The 15,174-nt window shown below is 40.5% G+C and overlaps 1 protein-coding gene across 1 annotated transcript; it reads left to right on the top strand.

Annotated features, from left to right (window-relative positions):
* The first annotated feature begins 6,554 nt into the window (after nucleotides 1-6,554).
* On the top strand, nucleotides 6,555-14,836 carry LOC140478474 (extracellular calcium-sensing receptor-like). Its single transcript, XM_072571733.1, has 5 exons — nucleotides 6,555-6,827; nucleotides 8,405-9,238; nucleotides 9,384-9,611; nucleotides 13,558-13,681; nucleotides 13,941-14,836. The coding sequence occupies exons 1-5, from the start codon at nucleotides 6,567-6,569 to the stop codon at nucleotides 14,834-14,836; spliced, it is 2,343 nt and encodes a 780-aa protein (XP_072427834.1). The 5' UTR covers nucleotides 6,555-6,566.
* The last annotated feature ends 338 nt before the right edge of the window (nucleotides 14,837-15,174 follow it).

Raw genomic sequence — 15,174 nt, 5'->3', positions numbered from 1 at the left:
TGAAAGGGTTCAGATAAGATTTACAAGGCTGTTGCCAGGGTTGGAGGATTTGAGCTATAGGGAGAGGCTGAACAGGCTGGGGCTGTGTTCCCTAGAGCGTTGGAGGCTGAGGGGTGACCTTATAGAGGTTTACAAAATAATGAGGGGCATGGAAAGGATGAATAGGCAAAGTCTTTTTCCTGGGGTCAGGGAGTCCAGAAATAGAGGGTGAGAGGGGAAAGATATAAAATAGATCTAAGGGGCAATGTTTTCACACAGAGGGTGATACGTGTATGGAATGAGCTGCCAGAGGAAGTGGTAGAGGCTGGTACAATTGCAACATTTAAGAGGCATTTGGATGGGTATATGAATAGGAAGGGTTTAGAGGGATATGGGCTGGGTGCTGGCAGGTGGGACTAGATTGGGTTGGGATATCTGGTCGGCATGGACAGGTTGGACCGAAGGGTCTGTTTCCATGCTGTACATCTCTATGACTCTCTATGACTTTATAACTTTCAAAAGTTCATTGGGGATGGATTTTTGCAGGCAAAAGGTTGGCTGGAAAATTGGAAACCTTTAAAAATGACATAACGGGAGTCCAGAGAAAATATGTTCCTGTATACGTGACAGGCAAGGCTTGTAAGTGTAGGGAATGCAGGATGTGTAGAGAAATTGAGATTTTGGTTAGGAATAAAAAGGAGGCATATGCCAAGTTTTGACAGCAGGTTTCGAATTATCCCTAGAAAAGTATAAAGGCAGTAGGAATGTACTAAAGAGGGAAATCAGGAGAGCAAAGGTAGGGTGTTGGGGGGGTGGGGAATGGGTGGACATGAGATAGCTTTGGCAAATAGAATTAAAGAGAATCCTAAGAGATGCTACAAATTCATTAAGGACGAGAGGATAACTTATGAGAGAATAGGGCCCCTTAAAGATCAGCAAGGTCACCTAAGTGTGGACTGGCAGGAGATGGGGCAAATGCGAACTGAATACTTTGCATCAGCATTTACAATGGAGAAGGATATGGAAGATATAGAACATGGAGAAATAAATAGTGACATCTTGAAAAAAGGCCATATTACAGAGGAGGAGATGTTTGACATCTTTAAATGAATAAAGGTGGACAAATCCCTCGGACCAGATCAGGTGTATCGTGGAACACTGTGGAAAGCTAGCAAAGTGATTTCCGGGCCCCTTGTTGAGAGATTTGTATCATAGCCACAGATGAAGTGCTGGAAGACTCGAAGTTGGCTATCTATTGAAGAGGGGTGGTAAGGAAAAGTCAGAGAATGATAGACCAGTCAGCTGACATCGCTGGTGGGCAACTTTTTAAAGGGAATCCTGAGAGACAGGATTTACATGCATTTTGAAAGGCAAGCACTGATTAAAGACAGTCAACATGACTTTGTGCATGGGAACTCGTGTCTCACTAACTTGATTGAGTTTTTTGAAGAAGTAACAAAGAGTGAGGCAGAGTGGTGGACGTGATCTATATTGAATTCAATAAGGCTTTCAACAAATTTCCTCATGGTAGAGTGGTCAGCAAGGTAAGATCACATAGGATACAGGGAGAACTAAATGATTTGGATACAGAACTGGCTCGAAGGTAGAAGACAGAGGGTAGTGTTAGAGGGTTGATTTTTAGACTGGAAGCCTGTGACCGGTGGGTCCACTGCTTTTCCTCATTTATATAAATGATTTGAGTATGAACATAGGAGGTTTGGTTGGTAAGTTTGCAGGTGACACCAAAATTGGAGGTGTAGTGGACAGCGAAGGAGGTTACCTCAAAATACAACAGGATCTTGGTCAGATGGGTCAATTGACTGAGGGGTGGCAGACGGAGTTTAATTTAGAGAAATGTTGGTGCTGCATTTTGGAAAGGTAAATCAGGACAGCACTTATACACTTAATGGTAAGGTCCTGGGGAGTGTTGCTGAAAAAAGAGATCTTAGGCTGTAGTTCATAGTTCCTTGCAAGTGGAATCGCAGGTAGACAGGATAGTGAAGAAAACATTTGGTACGCTTGCCTTTATTGATCAGTGAATTGAGTATAGAAGTTGAGAGTCATGCTGTGGCTGTACAGGTCATTGGTTAGGCCACTTTTGGAATACTGCATGCAATTCTGGTGTGCCAGCTACAGGAAGGATGTTGTGAAACTTGAAAGAGTTCAGAAAGCATTTTCAAGGATGTTGCTAGGGTTTGAGCTATAGGGAGTAGCTTAATACACTAGGGCTGTTTCCCCTCGAGCATTGGAGGCTGAGAGGTGGCATTACAGATGTATGTAAAATCATGAGGGGCGTGGATGGGGTGAAGAGTCAAGGTCTTTTTCCAGGGATGGGGGTATCTGAAATCTAGACAGCATAGGTTTAAGGTGAGGGGAAAGATTTAAAAAGGATGTAAGGGGCAACATTTTCATGCAGAGCATGGTGCATGTATAAAATGAGATGCCAAAGGAAGTGATGGTGGCTGGTACAATTACAATATTTAAAAGGATGGGTATATCAGTATGAAGGGTTTATAGGGATGTGTGTCAAATGCTGCAGATGGGAATAGATTAGTTCAGGATATATTGTCAGCATGGATGAGTTGGACCAAAGGGTCTGTTTTAATGCTGTAGATCTCTATGGCTCTATGACTCTATTCCTCTGTGTTTGGTGGTCAAAAACAAGTCCAAGTGTCACTGCGAAATTGCCCATTTCTACGCCAATGCATTCACTTCCAAAACAACCTGTGTTCATCTATTTTTCCATTCTCCCTCAATTGGCTATGACCATGTCCAAATACCCCTTAATGATCTGTTTTGGAAATTTCATTTTTGGAGTCATGCACCACAGCATCATGACTTGGGTGTTGCTATTCACCAGTTGCTGAAAGTAGACTTGAGGATGCAGCATGCAATGAAGTCTGCAAATGGCATGTTGGTCTTCATTGTGGAAGGATTCAAGTGCAGGAATGTCGTGATGTAATCATATTGAGCAATGATGAGACCGAACCTGGGACATTATGTGCATTTTTGGTCTCCACATCTGAGGAAAGATGTTCTGGCAAGATTGATATATGAAGAGTGACTGGATAGGTAAGGACTATATTCATTGATGTCCAGAAGATTGCGGAGGGATTGGTAGAAGCCTACAAAATTTGAGCAGGACTGGACTGTATACATGCAGGAAAGATGTTTCTAATGACTAAGGTGTCCAGAAACAGGAGTCACAGTCTAAGGTAGGCTGTTTAGGACTGAGGTGAGAAGAATTTTCATCACCAAGACAGTGGAGAGCCTATGTAATTCTCTGCTACAGAGGGTGCTATCAAAACCGAAAGGTTTTGAAGTACAATTGTTAGAGCTAAATGGTCAAAGGGAATGGGGAGAAAGTGGGAACAGGGTACTGAATTGAATGATCAGCTGTGATCATAGTGAACAGCTGAGCATACTCAATTGGCCAAGTGGCCTACTCTTGCTCCTATATTGGAACTTTCTGTGTTTGCTGATGATTGAACAATGCTCAGCACCATTTGGGAATCCTCAGATATCGAAGCAGTCTGAGTCCATGCATAAACAAATCTAACATTGTACCTGTTAAATGATAATTACTATTTGTGCTAATCATGTAACAGGCAATGGGCATGGCTAAATAAGGCCAAGAGCGGATTAGTCGAAGTGGGATGTAAACTTAAAATAATGAATAGGTCTTTGTGAGTTTTGAGAAGATTTTTAGCTCAGGTTGAGATTTTGGATGTAAGTTTGCTTGCTGAGCTGTGAGGTTCATTTCCACATATTTCGTTATCCTACTAGGCAACATCTTCAGTGGGCCTTAGGCAAGGCAATGCAGAAAATTTCTGCTTTTTATTTATATGTTTGGGTTTCTTTGGGTTGGCGATGTCATTTCCTGTGGTGATGTTACTTCCTGTGGTAAAGTCACTTCCGGTTCCTTTTCTCAGGGGTAATGAAATGAACCTTGCAGCTCAGCGAGCAAACCTACATCCAATTAATGAGTTGGTTATTGTGAATAATTGCTGCTTTATAGCACTTTCTTGTTGCTGATTATATGGCGGGGTGGTGTTGGGGATACGGATGACAAGACTGTAATGGGAATTGCAGAAGAGGATTAAGTGGTTAGATGGAGATGGCATTGGAGGGATGGGAGGGGAAGGATGGAGTACCTTTGAAAGAGTGGCAGGAGTGGAGATGAGATGTTGGAACAGATTAAACTGCTAAAATGGAGTGACAATTATTTCATATAACTCAATATATTTTGTTATTCAACCTTTAGTTTTGTACTGTCTGTGCACATTTGGGCTATTCAAATGTTTTAGAAAGCTGTTGGGTGAAATAAAGGAAAATTTGTATTGATTCTCTCACTAAAAAGGATTTTAATAGTTTATACCTTCCACAATTTCTATGGCTTGAAAGCATATTTACCACAGAGACACAGACTCATGGAAAAAGCAGTAAAAATGTTGCTTCAAATTTTGAATCTTAAACAATCTTCACCATGGACAAGTTTGTCAGCTGGGAAATTTTACTTGGACAATTGATGCTGACATGAGAGCAGGTATTATTTTACGACTTAGAGGGTATGTTCATGGAGCACATTTGAGCCCATCTGATGTAAAGCTGTTTTCCCAACTCAGAATCTAACAATTTCCAAGCATGTGTCATTTTCTATAATTGTAACCAATTCACAAGTCAGACTCTTAACAGAAAAATCCTTGTTCTACTGGGGCAGCTTTGACACATGAGCACTTAATGTCATTTTCTTTGTAGTGAGATGTTTTGATTCTGTTCAGGACTACAGGATGGTGTATCAGGAACCCTATATTTATAGAAGTAACATTGCAGTTAGGTTACTATTTCAATAGCAAAGATTTTGCAGGTCTCCTTTGTTAGAAATGTCTTTAAATCACTTGTCTTTAAACTGATAATTGAGCTACACTGACAACAATTCACTTTTCCCTTCAAGAATAGATAATAGCATCATTATAATTTGATCCTGCACTCTTCTGCTACACCCCAGGCAAATTGAAGTTATTTGATTTCTTTTGGGAGTTTGCGTATTGTGAGATCAATGTATTTATAGCATTGTACTTGGGAGATTTTCATTACATGGAACAATATATAAACACGTAAGATGTCCATTAAAAAAGAGCCAGTTAGAAATCTAATGATGCATTACATTTTGTCATTCATTTTAACGTTATCCCTTCTTGCATCTATGCTGTTGAAGACTGAGCCAATCTGTAAACAATGGGGAGCTGATGACTTGGTTGGCTTGTCTAAAGAAGGTGACATTGCTATCGGCGGAGTGTTCAGTGTGCACACCAATGTTGATCGCCTGGATCCTTCCTTTCGAAGAAGGCCCGAAGTGGTAAAGTGCAGAAAGTCAGTGAGAGCTTATATTTCGCTCTACATCTTAAACGTTTCAGATTCCTACTGCGAATGACGGTAATCAATTAGATTGAAGGTGCTTTGTTTTCTGCGTTCAATGCGTCACAAAAAAACAGTAGAAATAAAATATAACCTTACAGGCTTTGCATCTGTGAAAGTTAGAAATTATTGGGATATCTTGTTTTTGTTATTAAACACAGATGTACACGAACTGCAGCCAGATTTGTTCTTTGTGAACAAATATCTCTCGAGTTTCGTAGTCAGTGCACATTGCATATTACACATCTTTATTTCAAACTTCCAGTTCCTACCCGAAGTTTTGGGGAATTTTCTTCTTGTGCAGATTACATGTCGACAGAACCGCAGAGACCGATTTCGTTCTTTGCCTTTGGACTGCATTGGATGATTTTTCAAGGTTTTGAAATATCGATTAGAATTATTTCCCCAGGAAGAATAATGTTGTTCGTAATCAGCAACGCTGTCTCGTGGAGCAGGTCAACAAATTGCTCGCACCCATAACGCACTGAGATAATTGCATATTGTGTTTTCGCTAGTATCTGTCGGGAAGCACGTGAGAGCCTTTATTTTTCAGGAAGGCGATGAAGATTGTCGAAATAATTTTTTTGCGAAAAGGAGCATAATTGTGGGCGGCATCGTGGCTCTGTTATGGCACCAGGGGCCCGGGTTCAATTTCAGCCTCGGATGACGATCTGCGTGGGTTTTGCACGACCTTCCCGTGTCTGCGCGGGTTCTTCTGGTTTCCTCCCACAGTGTAAACCTGCGCAGGTTAGGTGAATTGGCAGTGGTAAATTGCCCCGTTGTGTCCAAGGATACACAGCCAGGTGAGTTAGCCATTCTAAATGCGGGGCTACACGACTAGGGCGGGGTTATGGGTGTGGATGGGATACTCTTCGGCGGGTCGGTGCAGACTCGATGGGCCGAATAACCTCTTTCCGCCCTGTAGGGATTCCAACAGCAGAGATATACACTTTGCTGAACGCCGTCTTCATTTGTTGCTTAGTGATTGACATGTGCTTTAAGAGCAACCTTTAGGTTCTTGAATGCAATGTCCTAAAATAAAATAATTCTATAACTAAACAAGATGATTTCGGGCGGTTTCCAAATGTGAAATTTAAAGAAAAATATTTATTTTGTCATCTCAGGTTGTTTCTTTTCTCCACAGCTTTTGGTTCAGGGTCTTTCGTTTCATGCTGACGATGATTTTCGCTATTGACGAAATCAACAAGAACCCAAAGCTACTTCCTAATCTTACCCTGGGTTACCGGATTTATGACACCTGTACCATGCCACCTTTAACTCTGAGATCAACCTTTGAGTTTCTAAACGCCGGTGAAGGCAAGTCTTCCGATTGCCAAAGGTCCTCTACAGTTTCAGCCATCGTCGGTGACTCTGGATCCTCGCAGTCTATAGCAATGGCTACCCTAATCGGTCCTTTCAGCATTCCCATGGTAAGATATACATTAGCCAATGATCATATTATTGTAACAGCACTAGGTTCATTCTATTTAATAAGTTAAAACAAAATAAAACATAATTTTCTGGAGAAACTCAGCGGTCTGGCAGCATCTGTGCAGAGAAAGCACAGTTAACGCTTCGGTTCCAATGACCTTTCTTCAGGGTTATTGTATTTACTGTCCTAAAACGAGACACTAATGTTTATCTTTCCCCGAAAATTTCACTGGGACTATTTCTTAGCATAACTGTATCCCGTCGCTAACTAATATTGCCAGCAACTGCAACAGCATACAGTAATATTGATAGTGCAGCTTAATTAGTGCACATTGATTACATAATTTTCGTTTTGTTTCTTATTCGTGATTAAGTGCAACAAAATAAAAACTGTTTAGACTGCAATTAATAACAGTAATTTGACCATTGCTGCATAATGCGATCAGGGCTAGAAAAGAGAGGCTGAATGACGTCCCAAAAGAGAGAATACGCAGCATTTCGTTAGGTTAGACTTATGTGGATCATCCACTTATGTGGATGAACAGAACTAATAGCCACAAAAATATGGGAGCTACTAATGATCTCAGTAAGAAATTCAGGTAAAATCGAGCTCGTCAGTCAGTAAGCAAGGAGGTAGATCATCTGCTATGTTTGTGGGGAGTAGCATAGGTGTAACCAAGGAGAAGCCAGATGGAGAAAAGAATAGATTGTATGTTGATAGGGCGAGGTGCAAAGTAGGTCAAGGGGGTAATTTAGGAGGCATTTATCTTTAAGGAAGATGTTGATGAAATGCGCCCATGCTAAGTTTTGTGGGGACGCCCACAACTGGAAACATCAATACAAGACAATCGCCAAGAAACCCAAAAGGTAATTGACAAGAAACTTACTTATCTAAAGACTGATGAGAATGTAAAAATATTATCAATAAGGGGCTTTTCTATTCATTGGATGTAGATGTCACTGGTAAGCAAGGTTTTGTTGCCTATTGCTAATTATCCCGTGCATTAGTTCAACTTAAGTTGCCAAAATTATATGAAAGGAAGGAATTAAGATGTTATATTGTTGAATCACAGAATTATTCGATACATGAAGAGTTTGTCTAGCCCCCATTCTGTATATAATATTTTTGAAGGAACTTTCCAAATATCCCAAACTTACTGCCTTCTCCCCCATTAATATTTTCCATTCGTGCATTCAAATGAGATGATTTTCCTTGCTTTGGGGACAGCAGGTTCGAATATTTATATGATCCAAATACGTGAAACCCAATACTAATTGAATCATTCAACTTAACCTTTGTTTTTTCCAAAGATTGTAAGTTTATAACAAAGGCCCAAAAGGCAAGTAAAGCCCCAAAATGTCGTTAAAAAAAACCCTAGACAATTGGAAATGCTTCCAATTTTAGACATGCATCAGAATTTACTGTAACCTCAACGCTTCTCCCAGCTGTAGCAGATCGAAATTGCTTCCCGGGCTTTTGTAATAACACAGACTGTACAGAGTATATTGCCTTTAACAGGAACTATAAAAATATAAATATGAAAATGTAATCGGGTTCAATCTCAATTTTCCACAGGTCAGCTACTTTTCCACCTGTGCATGCCTGAGTAACAGGAAGGAATACCCATCATTTTTCAGAACCATACCGAGTGACTACTTTCAGGCAAGAGCCTTAGCCCATCTGGTGAAACGCTTTGGTTGGACATGGATCGGGATGGTTAGAAACGACGATGATTATGGCAACTTTGGGATGCATGCTTTTACCGAAACTGTCCAACAATTCGGCGTTTGCATTGCTTTCTCCGAGTCTATTCACAGAAGCTACCACAGAGACAAGCTACTTCGAATCGTAGACACTGTACGGAAATCTTCAACCAAAGTTGTCGTGGCATTCGTTGCACCAGCTGAGATGACAGTTTTATTGAATGAAATCGTACGACAGAATGTGACTGGTATACAATGGATAGGAAGCGAGGCTTGGGTATCTTCACACTTTTTACCCCAGGATAAAAGCAGGCGGTTTGTCGCCGGCACGATCGGAGTTGCAATTCGCCAGGTAGATATACCAGGACTGAGAGAATTTCTCATGGACGTCCATCCTTCCATGTATCCAGGTAACCGTTTAGTGAAGGAGTTTTGGGAATCAACTTTCGGCTGTTCACTGAGGGGCACAGCGAACACAACAGATCAATTTCGCTACACTATGAGGAAGGAATGTACAGGACGAGAAAGTTTGCGGATGACGCGCAATGAACTTACTGATGTCTCACAGTATCGGGTTACTTACAATGTATATAAAGCTACATATGCGATAGCCCACGCCATTCATGACATGCTGTCTTGTAAAAGTGGCAAAAATCAATTTCTGCAAAAAGGTTGTGCAAATATCTCAAGTTTTCAACCCTGGCAGGTAAGGAGTCAACATTGTTAATTCCTAAGTAACATTTTAAGTATCGATGTATTTAAACTACTTCAAAACAAATTATAGGAGTTAAATACGATATTAAATGCTCCAAGTTTCTGTTAACGTCTGAATACTTTGCTCCATTTTAAAGCTTTTGCATTATATGAAAACAGTCAATTTCACGACCAAGATCGGTGAGAACGTCTATTTTGATGACAATGGAGATCCAGTAGCTACCTATGACATCGTAAACTGGCAACCCAACGGGGCTGGCGGCGTGGACATCGTCAGTGTTGGAGTTTATGACGGATCAGCCCCTCCAGGCCAAGAAATTGCGATAAAGGATGAAACAGTTGTTTGGAGTGGAGATCAGATGACGGTATGGACAGTAACAACGCCTAATGGCGTGGATAAGACCAAGCTTGACAGTCATGCACTTTACCGAATTAAGTTAAAAATCATACAACACCAGGGTTAAAGTCCAACAGGCTTAATTGGCAGCACTAGCTTTCGAAGCGCTGCTCCTTCATCCACCTGATGAAGGAGCGGCGCTCCGAAAGCTAGTGCTTCCAATTAAACTTGTTGGGCTATAAGCTGGTGTTGTGTGATTTTTCACTTTGTACACCCCAGTCCAACACCGGCATCTCCAATTCACGTTCACTGAATTAGCTTGTCTTGAAATTCCACACTGATTAGAATGTGCTGCCTGGAAATGCAAGGTTAAAAATCACACAACACCAGGTTATAGTCCAACAGGTTTAATTGGAAGCACACTAGCTTTCGGAGCGACGTTCCTTCATCAGGTGGTAGTGAAGGGCTCAATCCTAACACACAGAATTTATAGCAAAAATTTACACATCTTTAAAGACTGTGATACGTGTTTTAAAACAGAAGGAAGCAATAGGTGGTTAACTTCGCGAATGCCCCCGAACGCGGGATTTTCATCGTTTCTTTAAACTCATCATCAATAGCGTTGTCAGTTTGATGTAGTGAAATCCTTGAGTCAGATATCTAGATTGTTTTCTAAACGTTTAAGTTGAAGATTTGCGAATTATAGGGACCATGCTACCTCCCCTGCTCCCTAAGAACTATATCAGCGATGATTCTACCTTAGACCGATAGCACTTCACGGAAAGCCAGTTACTCAGCTTGCCAGCAAATGTGACTTCTCCTATGCTGATTGGGCAAAGGAGTTCAGTGATTAAACAGTCAAGAAACTCCCAGATAATATCCAGCTGGAAATTTTACTCTCCAGAATTTCAGCTTAACGATTCGCCATTGCTTGGCAGAATTATTCGGGTGGCGGTGGGTTAGAGCTGACGACTTGCCTAAAAATGGGCGAGGCCAAACTAAATTGCTGTCTTTGGCAGTGGGTGCACTCCTTCTTCAGTTCTCATATTTTTGACATCATAATTAACCTCAATCACCTTCAAAGGAGTTTCATTCACGTTCCACTCTGCTCTCTTATGCGCCCTGTTTTGTGCTTGCCTCACCACGCTGAATTCTCCTCTTCTGGCTTTGTAAGAAGTCCTAACTTCTTGTCAAAAAGCGCATAAAACGGGATAATCGAAATCGAGAGCACATAGAAAAGGAAATGCAGGAAGAAAAATCACAAATTAAATGCCAGGATTATTGAGTTTATAGGCACAGAAGTAATACAGAATCTAAGACAGGAATTGCTGTAGTAATAGGTTTGGCAACATGTGTGAGGGGATGGCAATATTAACGCTTCGGGTCCGGTGACCATATTTCAAAATTTATGAAGTCGCCAGACTCGATATTTTAATTCTACTTTCTGCCCACAGATGCTACCAGGCCTGCTGAGTTTCTCCAGCAATTTCTGTTTATGCTTCAGATCTTGACATGCGCAGTTCTACGTTTGAAAATTGGGAAATTCAGCAAATACATTTCTTTTTAACAATGTTGCAAAACCCTGAATAAGAATCAGTGACAGGGCACTGCCACTTAGAAAACCTCTTCAATGATTGTTATCTTTGATCAGTAAATAAATACATGCGTTTTGTATCTACGAATTGCTGATTGGATTGGAAAGGAAAATTCAAAATCCAATGAGCGGAGCCATCGTTGGTGAGAGATTGCCCCGAAATCTAACGTGTGCCTGAAAGAAAAACTCGGTTAGAGAAGCAAGAAATGCGTGCTCAGAATCGCGATTATGAAGAGTCATCTGCAACAGTCTAAATAGAGTTATACTGATAAATGTAGAATTGAATGATAGTGACTTACAAAAATCCCTTGCCTTATGATAAAAAAGTCTCTATCGCAAAATTTTTCATCGTTTACTTTCTTAAGCTGAAAGTTGTTTAAATATTGTCAATAACGTTATCATACATTTACAATATTAGGACAAGAAACGTAAAATGACTCCAAGAGTATTTTGGCAAAAAACCCCACTCATCTTGTATTCTCCCTTACAATCTTATCCGAATATTTTCATGTCGAATGGAACTGTACAATTACCAGCCGACTTTTGATTAAATTGAGATGATAGCTGGTGGCTGTCTACATTTAACAGTCAGTGTGGTGGAATTATCATCCTTGCGTTACGACGCAACAGATCAACAGGCATTTTTTTCTTCAAGTTTGTGTCCAGACACTTTACACTCTCATGACGTGTATATTTTGCTTTGCACCAAGTAAAACAAAGCTCATTCTTTAATTCAAATATTAATAGCATCAAATTGATAATTCGAAAAGTAATTTTGTTTCAGACATATCGTTATATTTGAAGCAGCACGAATTGACGAACTATGTCCTAGTGATCTGTTCTGTGTAAAATCCAAATACAGTGAATAAGATAGACGCATCGGGCAATATTGGTTGTATTAAACAGCAATCAATCAGTCTCTTCAGAGATGTTATCACGCACTTCTGAATCGGTTAGGAATTGAATCCGGGTCTACAGGCTCAGTGGTGGGGACTCTACTGTTGCACCGCAAGAAACCAAACATCCGAGCTCCAGTGCAGAGAACCAATGCTAAAACAGGCTACTCAGCACATCCTACCTGCAGCACCAACAGATAAGAGCATGACTCTTAGCATCGTACCCTAGAAAAATCTCTGGATCTGATATTTAGAAGTGTTAATTGAGCTAGCACTTGTTGCACTGCCAACACCCTTTGCCTGAATACGTACTTCCTCCATTCTCCCCGTTAGGCATCGCTCTGGTTTAAAGTTTATGCCCCGGATGTTTTGTTTTAATTCAGTTGCAGAATGTGGTTACCACTGGCATAGAAGATGTTCATTTCTTATCCCGAATTGCCCTCAGTTGAGTGAATTGACCGAAGATTTGCAGAGCATTTAGGAGTCAAATACATTGGTGTTAATTTGGAAACACACAATGGTCGGCAGATTTTCTCCCCTCAAGGAGATAACTGATAACAAAGCAGTAGTCTCCTGATTACCATTCATATGCTGAAAGTTTACTGTGCATTTTTTTCCTCACTGGATGTAAACACCTCTGTTACCGTACTGGGATTGTCATTTAACTTCTTTGAGAGCAGAAAAGATTTTGTCTATGGACTCTCACAGTTTCTTTGAAACACTGCAGAACGATAATCAAATTACATCATAATGCACCCCTACTTTACAAAATATCTCCATAGAATCCCATCCGGCAACTCTGGCAACTTTCTGGTGAATATCGGCTGCACCCTTTCAGAATTCGCTTTCAGAGCCGGAGCTGAACACAGGAATCCAGATGTGTTCGAACAATGGTTTGATATAGTCCATGTAAAACATCCTCCACCTTCAATCCCAGCTCTGTAGTTATAATGGATAAAAATGCAGTCATGTTCTTGATGGCTTAATTTCCACGCTGCACCTTCAAGAACTTTCGTAGAAATTCCAGTTAGACCTGTCCCAGATCGCCTCGCCACTTTCGAAACAGCTCAATTTTTTTGAAGGCCTTAGTAAGGGCTTTTGTGGAAGCGCTTCTATCTCTAGATCAGCAGGCGTGGGTTCAAAAACCACCTGCTGCAGAGATGTGTAAGAGCATCTCTGAAAATGTCAATTGGGAAAATGCTCCTAATGGCTCCAGTACATGGGGATATTGTGGAGCAGTGGAAATGTCCTTATCTCAAAAGCAGGAATCCCTGGATCCCACCTGCTTCAGAGGTGTGCAATAGCATCTCATACCAAGTCTTAAGTGTTTCCGTTATTCCTTTTGGACGCCAATAACATTCTGCAACAAATGTGAAGCTAATAGGTTTATGTTGTGTTGAATTCGCTTTAGCACAATTCTGCAATAAAATATGAAAATTGTAATGTTACAGGATAATTAAAGAAAACTTTGTCTTCTTTACAAGGTTCCAAAAGCAGTTTGCTCTGAAAGCTGCCCCAAAGGGACAAGGAAAGCAACAAGGAAAGGGCAACCCCTTTGTTGCTTTGACTGCATAAAATGCGCCGATGGTGAAATTAGCAACGTCACTGGTAAGGACCAACAAAGGGATTCGCTAAAAGAAAAGAACGCATATAAAGAACACATTTCAGTTTTCATTGAATTGTAAATATTAAGCATATTATTGCTCTAATTGCAGTGTTATTAGCAAAACGAGAGCAGGGGAGGTGTTTCTGCTGATTTCTTTGACATCTGTATAAGTTAGTATAAAAACAGATTTTTCTTTCTAGCTTCTAGTGTTTTTTTTAAATAAATAAAAACCTAGATTCGTTTTCATTTTCTTCCATTTAGATTCAACAGATTGCATTAAATGCCCACGGCAATACCGGTCCAACTGGAGACGAGATGAATGCATATTAAAGGACATTGAGTTTCTTTCCTTTGGAGATCCGATGGGGATTATTTTGGTGACTCTGGCATTTCTCGGAGCCTCCATCACAATCAGTGTATTTGTCTTGTTTTATGTTCACAGAAACACTCCAATTGTTAAAGCAAACAACTCCGAGTTGAGTTTTTTGCTTCTTTGTGCATTAACCTTGTGTTTTCTGTGTTCAATGACGTTCCTTGGAGAACCTTCCACCTGGTCCTGTATATTGCGTCACACAGCATTTGGTGTAATTTTTGTTTTTTGCATTTCGTGTGTTTTGAGTAAAACAGTTGTTGTGGTGATGGCATTTAATGCAGTCCTTCCCAGCAATAACATGATGAGGTGGTTTGGACCTGCGCAGCAGCGCTTATCTGTGTGTGTCCTTACACTGGTGCAATGTGTAATATGCTCAGTCTGGCTAAGAACATCACCTCCTTATCCTCTAAAGAACAGTGATTATTTCACTGAAATAATTGTTTTTGAATGCAATGTAGGTTCGCCAATAGCCTTTTATTGTGTACTGGGTTATATTGGATTTCTGTCTTGTGTGTGTTTTGTGGTTGCTTTTCTAGCTCGTCAACTTCCAAACAATTTCAATGAAGCTAAACACATTACTTTTAGTATGCTTACCTTTTGTGCTGTGTGGCTAACTTTTATTCCAGCATATATCAGCTCCCCTGGTAAATACGCTGTAGCTGTGGAAGTCTTTGCTATTTTAGCATCTAGCTATGGACTAGTTTTCTGTATTTTTGCCCCCAAATGTTATATTATCTTGCTGAGAAAAGATAGAAATTCAAAGAAGCACATGATGGTTAAATGACTTCCAAGGATCTTCATTTATTCCACCAAGCTTTGTAATTTCATGTCGGGGAAGTAAACATGTTTGCTGAAAGAAGATACTGTAGTCCTAATGTAATGTCACAAATTTTAATGCTAAAATGGACTACACAGATTTTTTGGACTAAATATGAAATTGATTCTTAATATTGTTATTGCATCTATTAAAATCAGTTAATTAGATTGTAAGTATTCTTCATTTCTCCTTTCACAGTGGGGATGAATGTGGGATTGCAGCAGAGGAAGCAATGTGGGAAGCAGGGTAGAACACAGATGGGGGACAATCGCAGAGGTGGGGGGGGGGGCAGAGTAAAATAGGGC

Source organism: Chiloscyllium punctatum, chromosome 6 (assembly GCF_047496795.1).
Source record: "Chiloscyllium punctatum isolate Juve2018m chromosome 6, sChiPun1.3, whole genome shotgun sequence".
In the NCBI taxonomy this organism is placed as follows: Eukaryota; Metazoa; Chordata; class Chondrichthyes; order Orectolobiformes; family Hemiscylliidae; genus Chiloscyllium; species Chiloscyllium punctatum.
The sequence above is the reverse complement of the archived record's forward strand: the minus strand, read 5'-3'. Positions and strand labels throughout refer to the sequence as shown.